The 23,875-nt window shown below is 43.0% G+C and overlaps 2 protein-coding genes across 2 annotated transcripts in view; one reads left to right on the top strand and one right to left on the bottom strand.

Moving 5' to 3' along the window:
- Nucleotides 1-12,442, top strand: part of MARS (methionyl-tRNA synthetase) — a 28,201-nt gene extending 15,759 nt beyond the window's left edge. The window contains exons 12-21 of the mRNA XM_015822616.2: nucleotides 1,124-1,294; nucleotides 1,914-2,009; nucleotides 2,909-3,026; nucleotides 3,841-4,054; nucleotides 5,139-5,270; nucleotides 5,787-5,891; nucleotides 6,369-6,552; nucleotides 7,960-8,031; nucleotides 10,553-10,618; nucleotides 12,292-12,442. Of these exons, the coding sequence (XP_015678102.1) occupies nucleotides 1,124-1,294; nucleotides 1,914-2,009; nucleotides 2,909-3,026; nucleotides 3,841-4,054; nucleotides 5,139-5,270; nucleotides 5,787-5,891; nucleotides 6,369-6,552; nucleotides 7,960-8,031; nucleotides 10,553-10,618; nucleotides 12,292-12,420 (1,287 nt within the window). The 3' untranslated portion in view covers nucleotides 12,421-12,442. The remainder of the gene's footprint in view (nucleotides 1-1,123; nucleotides 1,295-1,913; nucleotides 2,010-2,908; nucleotides 3,027-3,840; nucleotides 4,055-5,138; nucleotides 5,271-5,786; nucleotides 5,892-6,368; nucleotides 6,553-7,959; nucleotides 8,032-10,552; nucleotides 10,619-12,291) is intronic.
- A 116-nt stretch (nucleotides 12,443-12,558) lies between these two features.
- DDIT3 (DNA damage inducible transcript 3) lies at nucleotides 12,559-22,811 on the bottom strand. Its single transcript, XM_015822618.1, has 4 exons — nucleotides 22,791-22,811; nucleotides 20,605-20,653; nucleotides 16,284-16,448; nucleotides 12,559-13,414 (listed from the first exon to the last, which is right to left on the bottom strand). The coding sequence occupies exons 3-4, from the start codon at nucleotides 16,422-16,424 to the stop codon at nucleotides 12,986-12,988; spliced, it is 570 nt and encodes a 189-aa protein (XP_015678104.1). The 5' UTR covers nucleotides 16,425-16,448; nucleotides 20,605-20,653; nucleotides 22,791-22,811; the 3' UTR covers nucleotides 12,559-12,985.
- Nucleotides 22,812-23,875: the final 1,064 nt, after the last annotated feature.

Raw genomic sequence — 23,875 nt, 5'->3', positions numbered from 1 at the left:
ACGTTGCTGGAACAGTAAGGCTGAACTCTTCAGTTGGATTCATTCAAACATTTGTCATATATATATATATACAATGTACATATGACCGTGATACACAAAAAAATATGTTGGAAGAATTAATAGTGGCTTCTAAGTCAGTATTCCATATAAGAAACTGAAGAGAAGTAGCTGAAATAGTTACTGATTACCTGTATGACCCTTTGAAAGATGTAGCAGTACTATATTTGGTTTTTGGATCCAATTTTGTTTTTTGTGTAATACAAATTTCTAGTTTGTTTTGCATTAGGGGACAAAATTGATGTCTCAAGCCTTAGAGAGGTTCTCGACTTTAACAACTATAAAAATTCATTTGGAAGGTTTTAAGGGGTAAAAGAAGAGAAAAGGGTAAAAAATTTCTGTCCTACCCTCTCTGCAAGTATACTTTCTGATACTTTTTTTTGATATACTTTCTGAGTATTAGATACTCATATACCAGTGGTGGTGAACCTATGGCACACGTGCCAGAGGCGGCACTCAGGGCCCTCTCTGTGGGCATGCGCGCCATCGCCCCAGCCCTGCCTCCCCCAGCGGCCCCCTCCTCATCAGCAGCCCCCCCGGAGGAGAATCGCCCCTGGGTGTGGAGCAGTGCATCCAAGCACATGGCAGCTGGGCAGCAGGGACAAGACTCCACCCTTGCACCCCCTCATGCGCAGATGATGTGGGGCGCGGTGGAGGGCGTGGCCACCATGGCACTGCAGGGCCGCCTGAGCAATCTGCGGCGGGCCATGGAGGTGGTGGGTGGCCCGGCAGGTGGGGCGGGGGCGGAGCGATGGGGGCAGGGCGGTTTTTGGGCACTTGATCTCTAAAGGATTCACCATCACTGTCATATACTGTATTTGCCACAACTGGCTATGCAATGCTTTTTGTGTATAAGGGTGTGTTTATCTTTAAATACTATTTTTTATTTTGATTTTACTTGTCACTCTGAGTAGTATATAAGCGTTAGAAGTACAAAAGAGAAAAATGCTAAAAGTGATGCAAGCAGAGATGTGATGTCATTTACCTAACACTGTTATCATCGTGGCAAGTGCTGCATCATAGCCAGAAATCCTGTTTGTTTTTTTTCTAACCTTTCAACAACTAGTTAGAAGAGAGTCTGGAGAAATGGTTGGCTGTGTCCCAGTCCAGTGGGGATTGGACCCCCAACTCAAGATACATCACCCGCTCCTGGATCCGGGATGGCCTCAAGCCACGTTGTATCACTCGTGACCTGAAGTGGGGCACATCAGTTCCACTTGATGGCTTCCGTGAGAAGGTGAGGAATATGGGGCAGAGAGAGACATTTTTTGGGTGTGATTGAATGTCACACTGTGTGTGAATATCACTTAGACATAATATGTGAATAGCTTGGGATTAAAGTTCACACAAGCCCTATATAGCAAGCCAGTAGTTACAGTATGTAAATTATAGTCTAAAGAACTGAAGGTCTGTACAGAACATCTATTTTGAAATAAGAGCAACAATCTCTGTGTGAGCAATAATACCATAATGTGAACTAATTGTACCTACTCAAAAGGAAGATAAGGCATCCCCAGTCATTACCTTTAAGTTGGAGGTGGTGCATTGCCTTATTTTTCTTTCAGACTAGAGACATAAGCTATTGAATAAGAGAACTAGCTTCTGCCTGACCGAGAATGCAGAACCTAAAAAAACACTTGTGAAGTCAGTGGGTGAAGAGCCACCTCTGTCCCTACAATCTAGATGCGTTCTTGTTTTAATCAGGGTCGTCATCTTCATTTAGAAAAATATGATAATTAATGGCCAAGAGATGTGGCACAGTATGAAGCTCAAATCTCAGCTGCTCACGCAGATATTTCTTTTTCTGTTCTCTGTGGCTCTATCTCTATATGTAACCCCTTCCCTACTTTTAATAGGTATTCTATGTTTGGTTTGATGCTCCAATTGGCTATCTGTCCATCACAGCTAATTACACCGACCAGTGGGAGAAATGGTGGAAGAACCCAGAACAGGTGGGCTAATCCAGGCACTTGCTTCTGAAAGTTGATTCCTTTCTTTATATCAAAGATAATATATCTTTATATGTATAATACTATAAATACATAGTAGTGCACCTTTACAATATTTATACAATACTTTATCTTTTTTATTTATAATATGAAGGAATACGTCATTACGAAATTTTCTGTATTCACTTATATATCTCTGTAATATGTAAAATATAAATAGATTTGTGGCAGGGAAATCAGGGAACTCTTCCATCATTCCATTACATAAACTCTTCTGAGCATTAAGCATGCTCACTACTTAGAACAGTGGTTCTCAACCTTTTTAATGCCGCGATCCCCAACCGGTCGTAAGTCGAGGACTAAACCGGTCGTAAGTCGAGGACTACCCAACCAGTCGTAAGTCGAGGACTTTCCCTGCCCGGGAGCGCCGCGCATGCGTGGTTCCGCCCCCTGCACCGGCCGAGGCGTAGCTGGCAAGCGGCAGAGACGGAGCAGGCCGACCACCAGCTGGCCCAGCCCAAGGGAGGTAAGGCACCCGCCGGAAAAGGGGGAAAAAATGGCGGACAAAAAAAATGGCGGACAGCCTTGCTTGGCGACCCCCATGAAATGGTCGATCAACCCCAAATGGGGTCGCGACCCATAGGTTGAGAACCGCTGACTTAGAACCAAACTTCTTCTTAAGTTCCTCAACTCACTCCTAGCAAATTGCATGAGATTATTATGTCTTTAGGAAATCTGTACCTCTGATTATTGCAAGACGTATTTTTTAAAAAATTAATCGTGATAACGTGCTGTCACAGTCAGTTATTTGAGGCCACACAGGATGGGAGAGAGTTGTCAGAAAGTCGAGGTACAACTGTGCCTTATGCCATGTTTTCACTCTTTCTTCTTTCCCTTCTCAGGTTCAGCTTTATAACTTCATGGCCAAGGATAACGTTCCCTTCCACAGCGTTGTGTTTCCTTGCTCATTGCTGGGCACCGGTGATAATTACACTCTGGTCAACCATCTAATTGCAACAGGTAATTTCTGGGGGAGAGAATTAACCACAAACCTCATTTTTTTCATTCCTCACTTCTAGTCTTGCTGGGTGCCTTAGAACCAAAAACTGACCGTTTCCATTCCCTTTCTTCAACGGAGGAATCCTTAAAAAAGCAGTTCCTAATGCAGGAGTGGGCAACGTTGGCTCTTTTATGACTCGTGGACTTCAACTCCCAGAATTCCTGAGCCAGCCAGCTGGCTCAGGAATTCTGGGAGTTGAAGTCCACGAGTCATAAAAGAGCCAACGTTGCCTACCCCTGTCTTAACGCAGGGGTGTCAAACTCAATTTCATTGAGGGCCGCATCAGCATTGTGATTGCCCTCGGGGCCGGGTGGGTGTGACCAGGGTGGGTGCGGCCTACTGGGTGGGCATTGATGGAGTGGGTGTGGCCTACTGGGTGGGTGTGGCCAGCTCTACATCGTTTGCGTCAAGGGTGCCTGTGGGGGCCTGGGCAGGATTGGGATAGATCTGAGGGTCTCTGGCAGAAGGGAGTGGGACCAGGGCAAGTGCCAAGGCATGGTCCCCTGGAGGAGCCTCACTGTTCCTCTCAGGCCATGCGGGGGGTGGGGCTTATGGAGCTAAGACTGAATGTATTTCAGCATAGATGGCCACCACAAAAGTGTACATTGGCTCCCGGCTGGCCTGGGCCAGGGCCAAGGCAGCGGGGGCCGTTCCCTCACTGTTTCCAGGATGGCTTCGCGGGCCACATGAAACCATTTCATGGGCCGCATCCGGCCCCCGGGCCTTGTGTTTGACATGTCTGTCCTAACGTCACCCTCTTTTTTTTTCCTGTAGAATATTTGAACTATGAGGATGGCAAATTCTCCAAAAGCCGTGGTGTGGGAGTTTTTGGGGATATGGCCAAAGACACAGGCATTCCTGCAGATATCTGGCGCTTTTATCTGCTCTACTTGCGGCCAGAGAGCCAAGATAGTGCCTTCTCTTGGAATGATCTGATGATCAAAAACAACTCCGAGCTGCTGAATACCCTCGGCAATTTTATCAATAGGTAAATCTGGGCGAGAGAAAAATAGGCCCATGGTGTAAATTCAGTAAAACAGTGTGGCAGCTCAGCTTTGGGTACAGAATGAGCTAAAAACAGTATTAAAAAAAGATTCAGATTCAGACAAACTATTTACTAGCCTACTGCAAAGGCTGGCCTAGAGTTAGGACGAGGAGTAGAGAGTGAAGCGGCACCATAGGAAGAAGGGTTGAAATTGGAAAGGCCCTTGTGTGTGTGTGTGTGTATGAGGATTATTTTTTCCACCTGTTCACTGTGTCTTCAGGTCAGTAACTTTCTGGTGCTCATTTCATACCTTGTGTGCAATGGCCCATGTGGTTCTCTAATTCTCAAGAACATCAACATCTCACATAGATAGACAGAATTTTATGTCGGTCAGTTAAAATGAATAACACAAAACTATCCCCTAACCAGAAGAAATATCAGCAACCATTTGTGGGCAAAGTTGTACTGTGCGATAGTTTGGTGTTCATGTACGAGATTGTTGAAATCTCAGTAGATGTAGGGACATTATAAAATTGGGGGCATTCTTTGAAAAATTTTGTGAGACAATTTTGCAAAACAGCAATCATTGTGTTGCTCATAGGAGTTACATTTAGACATCGCTCTTTGTCTAAACTTAAACTGTGTTGAGGATGAAAAGGAGAAATCAAATGGTCAATCCCAAAGAGGAAAAAGAAAACTTCCTTTGGCTAGTGCAAGAATTTACTAGGTGGAGGCACTGGGAAAAAAAAGAAAATTGTGGGGGATTGGAATTCCATACTACTTAAATCTCTGTTTATAGTATATAGTTTTCTGGGGTCTTCTGGAATGAGAGATTCAGATGTACCAGAACAGGCCCGTAGCTGTGACCTACAGAATGTGAGTTAGGCCAAGTGTCAAGTAACCAATGCATTGTCATCCTTGTGTAAACATCTTTCATTATTTGACTGTCCAGGAGTTGCCCAGATAGGTAGATTGTGATAGTTGGAAAGAAAAGATGAGAATTAATCTAGCTTTCTGTAAACCTCTAATGTATCAAACTTTAATGTATCCTCTTAGCTCTCTCCCTTGTCTTTGCTTCCTTTTTCAGAGCAGGAACTTTTGTGTGCAAATTCTTCGGGGGTTGCGTCCCTGCGATGGACTTAACCCAGGATGACAAGCGCTTGTTGGCTCACATCACGTTGGAACTGCGGCAATACAACCAGTTGTTGGAGAAGGTCAAGTACGTCCTGGAAATCTAGCATCTGCCAGTAACTCTAGGAGCTATGTAATCGGTAGCTTAGACAAAACCTTTCCTGAAGAATATGCATGAACAACTGCAGTGGTAGAAGTTTTGAAAAAATGGAAGGCTCTTTTCCATCCTTTATGCTTGTGGGGAGTCATCTGAGCTAGAGATTGTCCCAGACTGGCTCTGAATGTGTGAAGTAGCAACACCTGAATATCTAAACCTTTGTGGATGCTGGTTTCATAATCTTGAAAACTTCAGATGAGATTATGATTAATTTGCATGTTCTTTATTAGTTTGTCTACCTAGAAATGTCCAAGACTGTTGTAAGTGGCTGCTTGAGAATTTGAAAGGAAAAAGCTCAACAGATTTACTGGAAGGTTTCCTGCATGTTTGCGTGGGAGGGCTGCTCAGTTTTGCCAAGTATTTCTCAGCAACGAGAAGTAAACTGCCATTTTCTTCCTTACCTCTGCTACTTCAACAACTTTGTCTCTTGGCTTTTCTCTCTCTCAGGATTCGTGATGCCTTACGCAGCATCTTGAATATTGCTCGCCATGGCAACCAGTACCTTCAGGTCAATGAGCCCTGGAAATGCATCAAAGGCAGTGATGCAGATAAGTGAGTGTCTGATGGTGGGCAAAGGCTATTTTGGGATGGTCCGCTTCAAGCAGAACTAACTAAGGGAATTCTCCTCCCAACGTTGTGATACAGCTTATTTGGGTTAGATTAGTTGTTTAGAGACAAAAATGCCTTGATGCTTCTCTGCTTTTATTCTTGTGAGCTGGGTTTTATTTTCAGACATTTATTTAAATATTGATTCTTTTTTAAAAAATTTGTATCCTGCCTGATTATTTTTACAAATAACTCAAGCAGGCGAACATATTCCACACACCTTCCTTCTCCTAATTCCCCAACAACAATAACTTTGTGAGGTGAGTTGGGCTGAGAGAGAGTGGCCCAAAGTCACCCAGCCAAGTTTCATGGCTAAGGACCACTAGACTAAACTATCAATGTTGCCTATTGGTTATTGCCCCATTTTCTTGGCTTTGCTGCTTTTTTCTTCTTCTTAGAGATGTCTTTTTCTTTTCTTCCTAGAAAACGGGCAAGCACTGTGATAGGGCTGGCTGTCAACATTGCAAGCTTGCTGTCAGTTGTGTTGCAACCTTACATGCCCACTGTGAGCGCTGCAATCCAGGACCAGCTGTGCATTGCATCCAGCTTTAATGTTGTGACCAATGACTTCGTCTGCACCCTGCCAGCTGGACATCAGATTGGCACGGTACGTGCAGTGGGGATGGAAGCCATGTGATAGGTAACAGAAGCAGTTCTCCCAAGTGCCAGGGGGAAAAAAGAATAAATAATACCAGCTTAGATGCAGTCAAGATTCATGTAAGAAATATTGTTCCGTACTAAAAAATATATAACTTATTTGCCAGAAGAAGCATAGGTTTACTCAGTTCTAAAAGTGATATAATTATACTTTTCCTATTACAAGCTTGAGCTTCTTTCCTTTTATTGTTCCTAAAAACTGTTGTTTTGGATCATGCTGGAAACCAATAAGGAAAATAGCTTCTGTATATTCTAGGCAGCCAAGCCACAAGGGAAACTTCAAAACCATTTGTGTAAGTTAATTTCCTGGTGTCGAAGTTTCTTCCATTGATAAATGTGGCTATCAGGGTTCTCCAAAGTGGTCAGTATTGAGCCCAAGAGTCAATGGGACTATCCAAGGGGTTGATATTGTTGTTGTTATTCACAATACTATTAGTTAAAGCAGTATTTATTAAATTGTTTTCATATTTATTTGTATCCTGCCTTTATTATTTCTACAAATAGCTCAAAGCAACGAACATATCTAACACACCTTCCTCCTCCTATTTTCCCCACAACAACAGTCCTGTGAGGTGAATTGGGCTGAGAGAGAGTGACTGGCCCAAGGTCACCCAATTAGCTTTCATGCCTAAGGCGGAATTTGAACTCACAGTCTCCTGGTGCCTTAACCACTAGGCCAGGGGTCCCCAATGTATGGGCCGCAGCCCAATAAGGGCTGCGGCCTCTTGGCCAATGGGCTGCGGAAATGGCTGGCTGGCACGTGCACACATGCGCACGCACTCCCCCCCACTCGTGCTAGTGCCCGCTAGCGGGTGGGTGTGCGCGGTCCATTTGCACATGCGTGAACAGGGCCGCTAGTGCCGTGCCGGCGCATATGGCACCATTTGCAGGCACATGGTGCTGTTTGCGTGCGCGCATGTGCACACACGAATTTGAAAGCTGCTCTCCTTCCCTCTGAGCTGCGAACCCAGAAAGGTTGGAGACCTCTGCACTAGGCCAAACTAGATTAAATAATAAATTATTTGGGGCAGGGGGTTGATGAGATATAATTTATATAAATTGTTTGATATTAATCTTAATAGTTTAATATTAAACAATAGCTTAATGGCTACACAGACAGAAGTGACACTGTTGGGAACTTAAGTTATGCTATGCTACCCGTCTACTCTAGCTGTTTCGTACCTTCATCAGATACTGTCCACGGAATTCCAAACATTTACATGCAACTACATGAATGAGGATAACCGGATACAGCACTCAGATGATAAGCCTATAGAATGCATGTAGACCTGTGTGTATGTAATTCGACCTCAGAGAGCCCCCCGGATTTTTCATGTTCTTCTACATTTCATTCCAGGTGACTCCCTTGTTCCAAAAGTTGGAGGCTGAACAAATTGAAAACTTGCGAAAGCGTTTTAGTGGAGGACAGGTAAGAAATGGCGGAAGAACTGATTCATCCAGACTTCTTTGGAAACCGTTGACAGTGAGAGGAGACATCTCTACACCACTTCTGAGGCTCCTCAAAATAGTTGGGGTGCTGACACTGTACCTCACAACTTTATATGAGCCAGGAGATCAGTAGCCAGATGATCCTCTTCTCTACAAGATGAGAAAAAAAACCCTGACAAGCAGGGTGCACTTAAAGCTGCTGTGGTCGAGAACCAAATGCATAACCCCCTTCCCCACAAAGTAAAAGCCTCTTTTTCGATTGCTAGGTTGTTAAGTCTGCCTTCTCTACAATTCCTCCTAACTCATTCATGATAGTTACTGGAAAACCAAGGAGAAAAGCACATCCTCTTTGTAAAATGCAGATATACCCCAGTGGTCTCAGCTTTTCCTTTCACTTCATGTTTGCTGAGTTGTACTGTCATTGCCAACTAGTGATTGGGAACAAAGAATTGAGAAGGATTGCTCATATGCCACCAATATGAGGAAATTGAGCATCAGAGACAGAGAGGTGCCCATTCGCACAGAGGATCTTGCTACGTTCTACATTCTGGCATCTCTGACGAGGGGAAAAGCAGGCCTATCCATTTACGGTGTGCCTTCCACAATCTTATGATGGGGGCACCAGACATACAGCAAAGCCTGTATGAACTGGTTGGGGGAGGAGATGGCTGTTATTCTCCCATATCTGGTAAAATCAAATCATATGTCACAGGTTGCATCATTTACATAATTGGTGTCATTGTGTGATGACAACATTATAATGAGGCAGAATTTGATCCCTCCCATTGAGGTCTAGATAGTTAGGTTTCACTGTATTGTAAAGTAAATAATATGAATATACCTTCTTAAAAATTAAAAGATCATGGTTTTTTTTAAAAAATGCACAAAACACAAACATTTTAAAATACGGGTGTTAGCTGACGTTAATTTATTTCCATTTCCCAGATCTTACATTCATGTTTAGACTATGAATTTTAGATCAGCCATGATAATTTCATTACTCTTTTCTTTGCTCTTTACCTGCAAAACACTGTGGGGAGCTTCCTTTCTATAGTATAAGCTGATTGATCAGCTCCTAGGTTGGTGGCCAATCCTCTGATCCTTTCATCCTCAGAAAACATTTGGAGAAATGTGCACTTAGATATTCTTTAAAAGTGTATTTTATTTTCAGAACAACTTTTACTTTGCCTGCCGGCTCTCCTACTTTGGCCCTTTTTACTTTTCTGCATCTGTGGTTTAATTTTCCTGTCAAACTGGAGCAGCCCAACTCGTTGACTGTATTTTACATTGATACTGTTAACTGGATTGGGATGGGCTCTGTGCCCCAAGTATTAGTAAATCTCTCCTGTAGCTGTTGTGTACTCCTCCTCCTTCTCCTCCTCCTCGGGAAATCTGGTTTATATACATTGCTAGCTAAGGAATTCTGGTTGTTGAAGTCCACAAGTCATAAAAAGAGCCAAGGTTGCCTACCCCTGCTCTAGGTTGCTTGCAAAGACCTTCCTCTGCTGTAGCACCTAACTATTCCTGCCTCTTTCTGGTCTTTCTCTGGTTCCCTTCTCCTGCTTTCCAGTCTGAAGACTTCCCACCGAAGCCAAAGGTAAAAGTTGTTAAGCTGATAGCATTTTGTGGCATAGGGGTCTAGCTACTTGGGGGTTCACCTGTGTCCCATAGTATCTGCCTGGCCAATCTGATCTGGTCGGGCTGGCATGCTCCAGGTTCCTTCAATTAAGCAATACCATCTGTTGGAATCCTGGAAATGAATCTTCTCTGTAACAGCCCCTAACCTCCGGAAAATACAAATGGCCCCTGCCCTTCTGGTGTTTTGAAGGTCCTTCACCCAGGCCTTTGGAGAGGATGACTGCGGTTTCCTTTTAACCCAGGTTGTTTTCTTTTGCTCCTACTAGTTTTTCACCCTGCTATCTTTACCTTTCTTTGTGTTGTTTGATGTTTTTCTTGTTTTATACCATTTATAAATTTCCCAGAATCACTGGGAATTGAGCAACATATACATTTAATAAATTATTATTGACTCTCCACAAGCATCCTTTAGAGTTCCACCAGAGAATCAATTCCTTGTATGAACTCTTGAAGTGCTCTAGCCATAATTTAACTTGAATCCTTCCTCCAAGAAGCATATATCTATGGCTTATTAACCATGATAACCATCCCTTTGTGGCTTGTATTACAAGTTCAACCCTCCCCCCCCAAAAAATCTTAAAGATTGCTACAATCACACACCAGTCCTTTTACCTTAATATTACAATACCATAATATTCCTTTTATGGATGGTGCTTAACAAGGAGTGCATGTCTTATTTCTCCATTTCCTGAAATCAGCTGCATTGTAATATTTTTTAGTATCTGTAGTATTATTTTCCCTTCTTGTCAATAAGCATAATCCAATTTGGATTGGATTATCATAGAAGCATGGTGTGAGTAAGGTATGTTAAAAAGTTGAGAGGTGTGGCTCATTTAATAATTGTTATCTTCTTTGGCTTCCAGCAAAAAGCAGCTGCAAATATCCAGAAAACATTGGGAGGGAAGGAACATCAGGACGGAGACAAACGGGTAAGATTGGATTCTGAAGTGTTGGGGATGAGGTCAGTAACAAGTGTAGTATCATTAAGGTCTAGGGCTAGGCTTCCCTGTATAGCTTATTGGTGTGTTTTGCCTGCGTATGAGCACACTTAGGTATCACTTATTTCTAAGAAAACACAATAAAATAATGCTGTAGGTTTATGAGACTGAATGGATTGTACTAATAACCTTTTTTCTAGCTCCAGTATGGTGAATTTGCACAACATACTAAATTGTCTTTGGGCTGAGCATGTAGCATAACTCCAGCCGGCCTGATGTGTAAATTGTAGTTTACACATTAGCAATGCTCTGGTTAAACTAGCTATCCCTACCATGATAGCCATTTTGTGAGAACCCCCACGTTTTGTTCTCAGATGCCCAGTGACTCTAGCAATCAAAATTCTCCAAGACATATTCACAATATTTTCCCTTGCGTTTTTATAGCTTTTTTCATCTTATTGATGAATTAAGTCTTTTTATAAGTTAATAGAAATATATCTAGACTAGAAATTGGGGATGAAATGCCCTGTAGTTGTTAATAATGTATTAGTATATATTAAACCATACAATATTTTAGATCTGCAGGTTATTAAGATCTGTTGATTACCCACCCATATTTTATTGCTGCCAGTTAAGAATGAATCATAGATTTATAGGAATGGAAGGGACCTTGGAGGTCTTCTAGTACAACTCCCTGCTCAAGATAGGAGCCCATCCCAGACAAACGGGTGTCCAACCTTTTCCTGAAAACCTCCAGGGGAGGCAATTTGTTCCATTGATTTAATTGTTGTGTGTCAGGAAATTTCGCCTTAGTTCCAGGTTGGCTCTCTCTTTAATGAGCTTCCCACCCATTGCTTCTTGTCCTACCCTGAGGTGCTTTGGAGAATAAGTCAACCCTTTCATTTCTGTGACTGTATAGGTCAGGAGTAAGCAACCTTAGCTCTTTTATGACTCAGGAATTCTGGGAGTTGAAGTCCACGAGTCATAAAAGAGCCAAGGTTGCCTACCCGGTATAGGTAGTCCTTGACTTACAACAGTTTGTTTAGCGACTGTTCGAAGTTACAACAGCACTGGAAAAAATGACCTATGACCATTTGTCACTTCTGACTGTTGCAGCATCCCCATGGCCATTTGGATACTTGACAACTGACACATATTTATGATAGTTGCAGTATCCCAGAGTCATGTGATCCCCTTTTGCGACCTTCTAATCAAAGTCAATGGGAAAACCAGATTAACTTAACTGTGTTATTAACAACTGCAGTGATTCACTTAACAAATGGGGCAAAACTCGCTTAATGAACGTTTCATTTAGCAACATAAATTTTGGGCTCAATTGTGGTCGTAAATTGAGGACTACCTGTACTGGAAAACAGCTATTATGTCACCCTAATCCTTCTCTTCGTTAGGCCAGATATACCCATTTCCCTTAACCGTTCATTATACAATATATGAAGGGTGTAGCACTTTCCATACTCAAGTCTGCATTTCTACCAGTAATTATTTCTGTTCCACTTTTCTTTGAAATTATAATACATTTTAGGAAGTTAGTAAAGGAACACGAAATGTCTAAATTTCCACGAAAACCTTAGCTTATATTGTTTTTAGCTTGGTGTTTCCTGTTGAACAAGGTTGCCATATACTCATTGCAGTTTTGTATCTAGGGTAACAAGGTAAAACACACAAAGGCCCAGGGTGCTGGAAAAGAGCAAGTTGATGCTGTGGTCTCAGAGTTGGTGGAACTGCAGAAGCAACACAGTGTGGTAGAAGGAAAAGGGAAAAAGAAAAAGTGAACTGTTGAGCTGTGATCGCAATCAAGACATCTCAGGTTCATTTTGTTTGGGACAATTGCTAGCAACTGTGATCCCATTTAATTTTCTCCTTGTTTCAGTCTTTTTGTCACTACCACAAACAGTTCCAGAACCTTCAAATTGTTGGATTACACCGGACAAAATAAATACTTTATTGTTCTTTATACAAGTACAAAAGCACTGTTATACGGAACGATACACGCAGACATCCCTCCCTGCATCTCCACGCAAGGACAAGAAGAGATAACTATTAAGAACAAGTCAGTTGCACAACTGCCATAGTCAGTCTCTAGGAAAGTCAGGGATCTCCTCTTTGCCTAAAATAACTGGGTCACACATAGTGCAGTTCTGTAAGGGAAGTCCAGAGTAGGAACAAGTTTTTCAAGTTCAAAATGTCGCAGGGCACCGATGTGTTTTAAGGTGTCAACAAGTGCCCCTCCTTTCGGCGTGCAGCACAGTCACTCAATCCGGAAAGGATGAAGCCCTGCACACTTTGGTCCATAGGAAGGAGAAATAATTTCAGTGCAGAAAGTGTTCCCGGAACCCATCATGTCTTTAGGCTCACCATCCGCTGGATGAGCGCTGCTCGTGTAGCTTCCACCTCAGCGCTCAAGCGCTGTATTTCTTGCTGGAGGTGCTCATTATGTGCTGTGAGCTCAGCCACTCTGCGCTCATTCTGCTGCTCCCGCTCTCTGCCGCGCCGTCTCTTGCCACCGTGAGGCTGGCCACTCTGCCGCCTCTTCCGGCCAGTAGACATCCCTTCGTCGTCATCAGTGCCTGTCTGTGTAGGAGAACCATGGCTAGAATCGGATTCAGCTGGCCCTGGGGGCTCCTTGCCCAGTTGCTCCAAAAGTTCTGCTGTAAGATCAGGCTCCAACTCGTAGTTTCCTGCCACTATATCCCCATCAAGCTCCAAGGAATTGGAAGTCTCCAAGTTCCACAACAGAGCACCACCATCAAAGCCATCAAATTCCCTCTGAAAAAGAAGCGGAGCAAGAGACGGGTTACAAGATGCATATTGCTGGCCTCCATCTCCAATAGCCTCTGTGGCAGGCTGCAGACGGAAGTTTAAAAAAAACACAAAGTTTTTAGCTGTCAAACCGATGGGAAGGCTTTGTGCTGGCTGCCTTTGCTGCCTGTTTGTTTCTACAAGTTTGAATATAAAGTGGGAGAAATAAATCCACTCAGTCCTTTGGGTAAGGGGTGGGGGGTTACATAAATCATTGTAATGTACAATTTAACCTGAAGATTTTAGCTGTGCAGCATTTTGGACCTGATCTCCAAGAAGTGCTCTGATGCCTGAGAGAACAAATACAGCCCTTCAATGTCTGCTTTGCATCCAGAAAACAGCTTCCTACGCTGTCATGGAAACTATAGTTCACAACCTGAGAACCTATGAAAATTTTATAACTCACAACGCCTCCTTCCTATGCAGTCTCCCATTTGCTGTGTTGCCTTGCCCACGCAGCATGTTTAACTGACTCAGTGTTGGGTAAAATCCTCACGTAGTGGAACAGAAAAAGTTATATGTAGCATATAAGGGCCCTGTGTTGTATAAACTTTTAACTTAGATAAAAATGGAACAATATCCAACTTTGGTTCAAATAACTCCACCAAGACAAATTGGAGGTAATCAGACTGCTGAAAGAACAAGTCTCTTTGTTACTGAACTTGCATCTACACCTCCCAAATGCAGAGTAGCCAAGCCGTGCCTATTACTTCCTAGCAATATAATGCAAAGAGTACCGGCAGCCCTTGTTTAGCGACTGTCTCATACAGCAACCATTCAGTTACAACAATGATAAAAAGGTAACTCTGTGACCAGTCCTCACATTTACAACCTTTGCATGTAAAGCAAAGAAAAGCTGAAGTAAAATCAGCACAGTCACAGTTTCACTTTGCTTAATGACCGAGTTGCTGATCCCAACTGTGATCATTAAACAAGGACGGCTGGTATATTCCTGAGGCAAGGGCTCTTGTGATTGGAAAAAATGGGGATCCTATTCCAAAATTTCACACTTAGTAGTGTAGCTGGATGCTGCCAAAACCACCAGTAATGAGATTTAACCAGGTTGGTAGCTGACAGAAGATAATGAAGGTTGGCAGTTTATATTTGCAGCCATGTTGGTATTAAGCCCTCGCCTCCATTCGCATTTCTGATGCTCTTGAAGCTAGAAAGAGGACTGCAAATAGATTAAAGACATCAACATTTGGTATTATAAAAGAAATGTCCCCATATCAGCCCTATCTAATTAAAGTTTCACTGCATTATTTGACGGGCTTGGTGGAATAATACATTTCTAAGGAAAGAATAATTTCTAAGCCCATGCATGTGTTTTCTTAAGATAATGTCACACCTCAACAAGCACACTAACAAGTCAAGACATTTATTACATGTATATTCGGCCCATCTCACCTTTGAGCAATTTTTTGGGAAGACTGGGAGTGCTGTATTGAAGGGCTTGCTTCTGAATATATATGACCAAACAATGAGTGCTATCAATTTAGCACGGTGGATTTTAAAATATAATCTTTTGCCTAGTTTTTTTTTACTTATCACTATTTATTTTAAAGAGTTATATAGCTGCCCATTTTAGACCAAACTGAGGGTGGCTCCCAATCAAGAATTAAGCAACATTAAAACCATAAACATTAAAAACAAACACCTGGCACCAAATCAAGCTTCCGGCATGCAGTCACTTCATCCTATCCCAACGCCTGGGGAAAAAGCCAAGTCTTCGGGGCTTTTGGGAAGGCCAGGTGGATTATATAAGTCGCCCATCTCACATAGTAACTCTTGTCAGCATACATAACAACAAAATACATAAAAACTTATTAAAATCACAACTAAAAAAAACCTAAAAGACAGAATGGCTGCAAAGCATACAAAGAGCACATCAGTTAACATCATCTAACAGGCTTCATTCTATCATGGGATCCTGAGACTCATTAGCAAAAACCATGTTTTAGGGTCTTCTGGAAGGCCAGCAGGATGGGGGGGAGGGGAGGGTGGTTGACGTTCTACAGGGCAGGAGCCATGGCAGAAAAGACAATAGTCAAAAGCAGCTCAAATGAAACATTTAATAGAACCACCTTACTTGTACCTACTTAAAACTGAGTTCAGTGCAGTTGGTCTATAATGCAGTGTTGCTCAACTTTGGCGTGGCTAGCTAAGGAATTCTGGAAGTCGAAGTCCTCATCTTAAAAAGCCAAGGTTGAGAGACGCTGCTATAGTGGAAAACAGCCAGAAAGAACACTCCGATATGCCCACTACTCAAATTATACATTTACTGAAAGGTACAAATGGCTTCTGAGCACACATACTTAGATTATAAAACCACCCCTGGAAAGACCTGAGGAAGCTACAATTACTCAGGCATTTTTTTAATTGAAATATATCTAATAATTCCTTACATTACTGAGACTTTAACTTGGAAAAAAAAATGAAAGCACTGAAAGATGAATATAACAACTGTAGCGTTCTAGAACACAACTCTTCAGATCATCCCTTGATGGAGGGGAGGAATCATAAATGAAGTAAAATGCAAGGGCATCCTCCTCTTATTTGTGTGCGTGCAACTATAACTCCCCAAACCTGGCCAGTGTGAGCAATTATAGGAACATCTGGAAGGCACCTGACTGGGGCACGTGGTTTTATGCTACAAGGAATGTACCCATTTTTAAAGGATTGCAAGATCTGTTGTTGTAGGTAGTGGCCACATCCCTCTAATGCAGGAAATAGTGTGATCTAGAGCCAGCCCATAAAAGAACAATAGAATCCAACCGCCCACTTGATGCAGGACTCAGCAGTTCTGAAAGCATCAGAGAAAAGCCATTTGACTCACCTGTTCCTGTCCGCCCCCAGAGGGGTCTGTCCTGTTGGATACATCCGAGGACAGCACTTCCTGCAAGTCCTCGTACCAGGCTTCCAATTCCCAGGTGGGCACTGGTGTGCCCAGTGAAAAGGGCAGGGATTCTGCCATCATGGTTCAGAAACAGCCACACTGCTTCTGAAAGACAAAGTTATGGATGCTGTCAGAAAACCGGATAACATCTCTGTAGATTGCCACACAGCTCAGCAAGTTAGACTTGCTCTGGGAGAAAGAAAAAGTTTCTCCAAGGCTTCATTTTAATTCAGATCACCTACAACAATGGTGGCGAACCTATGGCACGCGTGCCAGAGGCGGCACTCAGAGCCCTCTCTGTTGGGACGCGCACCGCCGCCGCCAGCAGCAGGTCCATCAGGCCACCACCACCGCTCGGAGCAGGAGCCCCACCCAGCACAAAGGAGGCGAAGCGGCCGACTAGCAAGCTCAAGTAGAGGTGGTAGAGCAGAGGTCACCAACCATTGTCGATTGACGGACTGGAAGAAAAGGGAGGGGGAAGTATTTTACATGCGCCTGTGCACGCACGGGGCCGCGAGCATGCACATGCTGCAAATGAGGCGTGGCTAGTGCCTGCATGATACTCACTAGCCCTGCCCCATTCTTGCGTGGTGCAGCACCTTGTATCTGCACCCTGCGTTACGGCGACGGCCGTTTTTGCACCTTGCAGCATGGTGGCCCATTTTTATGCCCCTGGTTTTTGCGTACCAGAGGCGGCACTCAGAGGTGCCTCCCTTCCCCCCCCCCCGAGGACACCACAATACTGATGGGCCCCTGGCACTTTGCGATAAATAAGTGGGTTTTACGTTGCGGTTTGGGCACTCAGTCTCTAAAAGGTTCGCCATCACTGAATTACAACAATGGGCAAGTAGAAAACCTTCTCATCTCTCATGTTAGGAAGCCTTCTCTCTCATGTTCCCAAAAGAAGCCCCTACAATATCTGCTCAATGTACCCGAGGCAGAGCAAATTCTTTTAAGAGCAAAAATTAAAGAGAACAGTAAAAATGCACGTGGGCTGTGAGGGGGGGGGAGAAAGCAACCTCAAATTGAAATTGGGCAGCACTCTTACGGAGGACCAACCTGATTGCAGCACATGAGAGGGCAACTAGGTTGGGAAAGGCTGAACACCCTATTAGCAAAAGGCAGAACAGCTTTTCAATGAGACCAATCACTAAGTTGGCATCAGCCAACTTACACTGGATCGTACCCTCCCGACAAGCCTGTTCTGAACTTCGCAGGACTGCTTCAGAATAAGAATTGTGGCTGTCAATATATGCCATATTTTTGATGTATGACTGAAATTGGTCCATTGTATTTACAGCATGTAGGTACACATGAGCAAAACTGCAGCGTGTATCCGTGTAACCATGAAGCATTCCATTTCAGAGGCACCTTACCAATTTTATTTTACTTAAATGATCTACTGGGGAGGGGGGGGAAACAGGCAGGGAAAATGGTGTTTTCTCCATATACCTGCTGTGAGCTGATTCTTTATTCGAGCTCTGAATTCAATACTGTATTCAAGTCATACTGCACAGGGAGATAAGTCGGGGGTTTTCCAGATGTCTTAACAATGGGCGGAGGTTAGCAAAAGCAAACCTCCTGGACTGTGAGAAATAAGAGGTGAGTCATCATCACAAGACAGGCTGGGAGGGCTAGCCAAGCTTTCCTACATCTCAGACATGGAAGTTTTCTTTCCTCCTTGGCCTGGAGACCAGCTGGGACATGCTCAGAGTAGAAAGCACCGTCCATTTTTGGAGGCTCTGAATCAGCAATTAACAGAGCCACAAGCAGGTTTGCCAAAACAAGTGACTGAGCAGTGAAGGCTTGCATAGCGCAGTGAGTTGGCACAGAGAGCCTCTCTGTCCAATTAACTTTTCCTGTAATGTATATTCTGAAACATATTGGACCACTAAAGCAAATTTCAGGCATCTTTGAAAAAAGCCTAGCCTTTTACGTAAGCTTTCCACAGCCAACCAGGTCTGTGTCTATTTAAAACTTGAACATGAGCAGATTGCCCTGATTCCCGGCCATCCTGTGTTGGGCTGAGTGTGTGACTGGCCCAAAAACACCCAACTGACTGTTATGCCTATGGAAGGATTAGGACTTGAAGGCTCCAGGTTTCAAGTCCATCACCTTAATCCCTGCACCAAACTGGCTCTATTTTACAGCTATCAGCTGTATAAATTACCAATTCTGGAATAACTTTCGTATACACAATGGAAGCATCTTAAAGACATTTAAAATATTCTTGGTGAAAAGCACCATGATTGCATTGTCTTCCACAAGGAAACAACAGCAAAACCGTTAAAAACCAGTTTGTTTTAAACAAGCAATGAAAACCAATTATTTGTTTTAAAATGCTTTTCTAAGTACAAGCTTCAATTCACATAAATATGTATCCCTCCCCACTGATCCAAATACTTTACTTGAATAAGCCACCATTCTAGGCATTATTTCAACAGATAACTGATAACAACCATATGAACACGGCATTTATTTATGATATAAATATTTGTAAATTATACAGATAGAATATATTGTGCAATAAAAATACATCAGTTTGGGGGGGGGGAGGTCAAAGAAAGAACAGCAAGTAGTTTATGTTGACATTTGTGCCTCTAAGAACATAACATTATTATTGTTATGAAGAGCTTGGTTTACAGTTTCTTCTAAATGAACATAACTATTTTTACAGTATAACTGTAACTGCCTAGAAAAAAGACTAGTTTTAAAAGAGTGAATGAATGAAATTGAATAATATATTATTTTTTAAATGCAACTTTTCTGCTAAATATAATATTCTTTAGGTTATTAAAGTAAGAAGAATGCTGGACACTCCTGAAACAGTCACAGGTAATCCTCAACTTACATCCGTAATTGAGTTTGCAATTTTGCTTGTAAGTCATGACGGTTGTAAAGCAGGTCAGCATTTTGTGACCTTTTTGCAGAGGTTGTAATTTAAATATTGCAGTCATTAAGCAAACCCACGGTTCTCTATGGGGAATTTTTTTCTGAAACGTAAACCCCCGTTTCGGGAAAAATTGTCATAAATTACAGCCATGACGTGGGCTGCTTGCCAAGCACCCAAAATGTGGTCACATGATAATGGGGGTAGGGAAATGTCAAAACTTCACATCTCAAACCTGAAAAAAGCAGTGCCCCCTTGATGTATTACAACATGGGAACCCATTCCCTGTGCCTGTCCCAAGGTGAAGGAATGAGACATGACCTTGGGAATGAGGAAAAATTAAGCTGGAAATGTGGAACGCATGAAGGGTCATTTTATCATGTTTGGTGGACTTACAAAACAGCCAGAAAATTTTGGGTTTGGGCTCAGGTACACAGCAATACCACAAATTTTAAAGATTAACGTTCAATTAAAACCAGAACTTTTCTTATTGGGGCTAATGGATAGACAATTAGAAAAGCATTATGGAAGACCAAGATAATTATAGATACAAAAAGTGGAAAGATTCTGAAATATCCAACAATGAAGAAATGGCTGGTAGAGATGACAGGATTAGCAGAGGTTGTTGTTTGATTAAAAATCAACAACTACATTTGTCAATGACCAGAAAGCCCTTCTGGGCTTTCTGCTGAAAAAAGAAAAAGAAATGAACTTGTGACTGATGATTAGAAAGGGTAGATTATGGAAAGAAGGATATTATGTTGTATTCTTATGGAGAAAAGGCAAAATATAAAGGTACTTGGAACTGGTGTTAAGAAGATTGGAAGTAGCTTCTTTATAACTTTTTTCTTTTCTTTTCTCTATTTCTTTTATTGCACTTTTTCATCCACATTACTTTCCATAGTTTTATTTTTCTTTCAAAATTTGTATTGTTCTTACTCTTCCACAAATTTCTTAGTGATAATTATATACATAAGGAAATGAGGAAGGAATGAGCAAACTGTGAAAGGGGGACCTTCGGAAAAAATGACTGAATCCCAGTGAGAAAAGGATGAGAAATGATCCAGCCTTGATTTTGTTTAGTTAAAGCAGAAAGAAATTAAGATAGGCTTTCCAGATTTTGTTATTCTGTCCTACAAAAAGCATCCCCAGAATCCCTGCCACGACCCGTTTCTTGACCTGGCCTACCTTGAAGGCGGAAAGATAGGAGACTCTATAATCCAATCTTACAATGTGTCTATTCTGGAGCAAATCCACTGAATTCAACAATTTACTCTCAAAAATGCAGAGTTCTTAAAATGAATCTATTTGAAGTTTAGTACAATTCTCCCAAGATTCCCTCCATGCAACCTGTTTTTCTTGGATTCTTACCTTTTTTTCAAGTGTGGTGATGTATTAATGTGCGATTTTTTGTTCGAAACTGAAAGAAGAGAAAAATCTGTGATTATTACTAAAAGAGGACGCTGTGTATCATAAATGTGTTACACCCATCTAAGGAAAGCCCCCCACAATCTTGCCCTTTGACACTGAACAGCAGCGTGGAATGGGGGCACCACAAATTCCCTTTATTTTTTTTTCACTTCTGTCCTTTAAAATGGGGAAGTGCTGCTGCTGCTTATCAAAGCATTATCCTCTTCTTCGAGCTCATTGACAATTACCTATATGTTTCACGTTAGTCCTTTTTTCCTGATCATCTTTGTGTCATGATTTAGATTGCAGCCAAGGCAATCATTAAGGGCTTTAGGTTTTTTGGAAGTAGCACGTTTATGCATTTTATACTCAAAACCATTTTTTAAATTCTTTTAAATGCATTATTTCTAACACTTATTTTTTTTATAGAAAGGGTAAATCCAGATGAAAAAAATATCTGGATGCAGCTCGCCCTTCCTTCACTGAACTCAGCATCAGAAACAGTTATATTCCCTCTATCCCCACCTTGTAAAGCAGAGGAGACCAAATTAGCATGGGGGTTACAAGCTAAACTGCAAATCAGAGGACACTTGCAAGCAGACCAAATCAGACAATGCTTACACTTGTAAGAATCAGAATCTACACTTGCCAAATCTAGTGGTTTCCTTTTAACAAAATACAAACATCAATCTCATTTGATTATGAAAAAAACATTCCTTCCATCCTACAACCAGCTACTCTCTACATGCATCAAACTCTTAAGTCTCTGCTTTCCAATGAGCTTCATGGACAGGGGCACTTGGTGTGTGTGATTGTACTCTTAACACCCATGGCAGGAACCAAGGACGGCTGCTTTCCATTCTAGCCATGCATCTCCTACAGAGATTTCTGCAATGCCCCAAATCAAACAGCAAAGCAGCAACACTACACTGAACCTCACAGGAACATTAGCAGGCACAGGGGACAACACCACTGGTTTTCATCAGCCCCGAGTGATGCAAGAAACTAAGAGAATTAGGGATCCAAGAACTGTTATGCAGCTTAGTGGAAAGATGCATGTTTATGTGTGTGCAAGAGAATGGTTCCCAAAGGAATTAGAGAAGCAGGCATTCCAAGTAACCAGAGTACCCTGGGGGTGGGGTGACTTTCCAAACTTGGCAGGGAAATGTTGCAGCACTGTCCTCAGCTACTGGCAAGAATGCATCCCTTTTAGACTTCTCCAATAGTTTAATAAATTCTGATAAATTCTTCAAAGTTCTCAGCAAGGCAAGATTTCATTTCCAATGGTTGTGTGGGAGGGGAGCTTGCTATAACAAAAGCTTTGTCCTCAGGGTTACTTGCCAGGCCCACAGCAAGCACATAGCTGTGAGAAAGGATGTAGCCTGAGCTGGCCAAGCACCCAGTTTCAAATTATTTTAGAAAATAAACCCCACAGCTTTCTCTTCTCTGCACTGGAAACTAAGCAAGCCAGGAAAAGTCAGGTTTGGCTGCACTACAAAACCCACCTAGCATCCTTAAGTTCACTCCGGAAATCTGGGCACCTCTCAAATTTTCTAGGAAGGAAATGGGAGTTGCTTGGGGGAATCCACAACGCACTATACCGTATACTAGTTTTACACCATGCCCCGGCACTCATCCCTTTTCTATGAAATGGTGTTTTTAATAAAAAAAAAAAATAGACTCAAATGCCCCCCCCCCTTTATGCAGTACACACAAATCCTGCAGCCGGTTCTGTTTAAAATGTTAACTGAGTGTTTGTTAGATAAGCAAATCCACCCCTCGAGTTCTGATCTCTCTCTGGGTAGAAAGCAGACTCAACACAAGCCAGGATCTATGAACCATCCCGACTACCTGGCAGGAAAAGGGGGAAGAAAACGAGCCTTTCCAGGTACTGGTCGGGGGCACACGTGGAGAGAAAAAAAAGGGACCGGCCAATATTGGCCAGTGCTTCAGGTCAAGAGGCAACGAAAGCGCCGCGCATCTTGCAAGCGGAGTCCAGCTTAGAGCGCCAGATCCGCCAAAGATGCAGAGTCCGTGAACAGACCGATCCGTTTTTTCTGTCCAGCTATCGAAACCCTCCACTGGCCGCCCGAAAAGTGCGCAGGCAACCGAGTTTGTCAGGCGCTTCTCCCCTCCCAGCTCCGCACCTTCCTACGCGGCCCCTTCTCGCCCGCGATCCTCTCTCCAACTTGCTGGCTACGGCTCATTCTCCTCTCACGGCTCATCGTCTTCCGCTCTCGACACCCGCCGGCTTCCAAATGCCTCCTCCCACCTCCTGCTCGGGATGGTCACAGAAATCTTTAAAAGAGCGCCCCGCCCCTCGGCATGACGAAACCCTTGCGCCATATCTGGCCAATTGGCGACGTCGCGCCTTTCCATTGGCGGAACAAAGATAGCCTCCGCCCTTCGCCGCCCAATGGGCCGTCGTCGTCCTTTCGCTAAGCCCCGCCTTCTCCAGTGGGAGTGACGCAGCTCCGCTGTGGTGGATACTGCCGCGTCGCACCCGGAAATGACTCCTCCCGAAATTTCCCCCCCTCCCTTCAGGGTCACGAGTCTTTAAGTGGGTGAGTCATGCGCTGGAGATGATGCAATGTCCTGGCAACCGTTGGCGGTCACGGCAGCGGGAGCCGAGGCTGAAGTCCTGACCTTGGCCCTCCTAGAACCCTTTTATAGGGCTTGCCTTGTTTCCTTTTCTCTTTTCCCTCCTCCTCCAACGAGCCTGTGCCTAAATCTCCCAATAGTAACTAGGCCGAATTACGTTGGGAGCCCCCCCCTCTGATAAGCTTTTATGACGTCACGCCACGCCCACCGTTTGCTTAAAGGGCCAGTTCTCCCTGGGGAAACAGTGACAAGGCCTTCCCTGAGCTGTCCTTGCACATAGTATTTGGCCTATTGTTGCTCTATGCTATTGTTATTATCATCACCTGAAAAGCGGGGGGGGGGGGCTTTTGGAATGAAATAAATAAGAGCTGCCGATCGGTTCAAGATACTGGATTAATAGCACGGATTTGAAAGGAGTAATTTACGCCTGTGTACATTTGCTTTTGAATAAAAAGAGAGTTCTGAAGAAAAAAGCATTTTCTCCCTTGATTTTTAATGATGTCATATATGAATTCCAGAAAGCCCAACTCCTGTAAATGATTGCAGTTTTGAAAATAATCTGCTCTCTGTACTAAGCAGTTCTTATTTAATCAGAACATTTTAAACCAGTTGTTTTAACTAGTCAAATCTA

The sequence above is a fragment of the Protobothrops mucrosquamatus genome, unplaced genomic scaffold (genome assembly GCF_001527695.2).
Source record: "Protobothrops mucrosquamatus isolate PMUCROS unplaced genomic scaffold, P.Mucros_1.0 scaffold1628, whole genome shotgun sequence".
NCBI classification, from domain to species: Eukaryota; Metazoa; Chordata; class Lepidosauria; order Squamata; family Viperidae; genus Protobothrops; species Protobothrops mucrosquamatus.
This window is presented reverse-complemented; position numbering and strand designations above follow the sequence as displayed.

What these genes read in the sequence shown, in the direction of transcription:
- DDIT3 (XM_015822618.1), bottom strand. Translation starts at nt 16,424, where the DNA reads ATGATGGCAGAATCCCTGCCCTTTTCACTGGGCACACCAGTGCCCACC. An exon ending in CTGGGGGCGGACAGGAACAG is followed by an intron (nt 13,415 to 16,283) that starts GTGAGTCAAATG and finishes CTTCTTTTTCAG; the next exon opens with AGGGAATTTGATGGCTTTGA.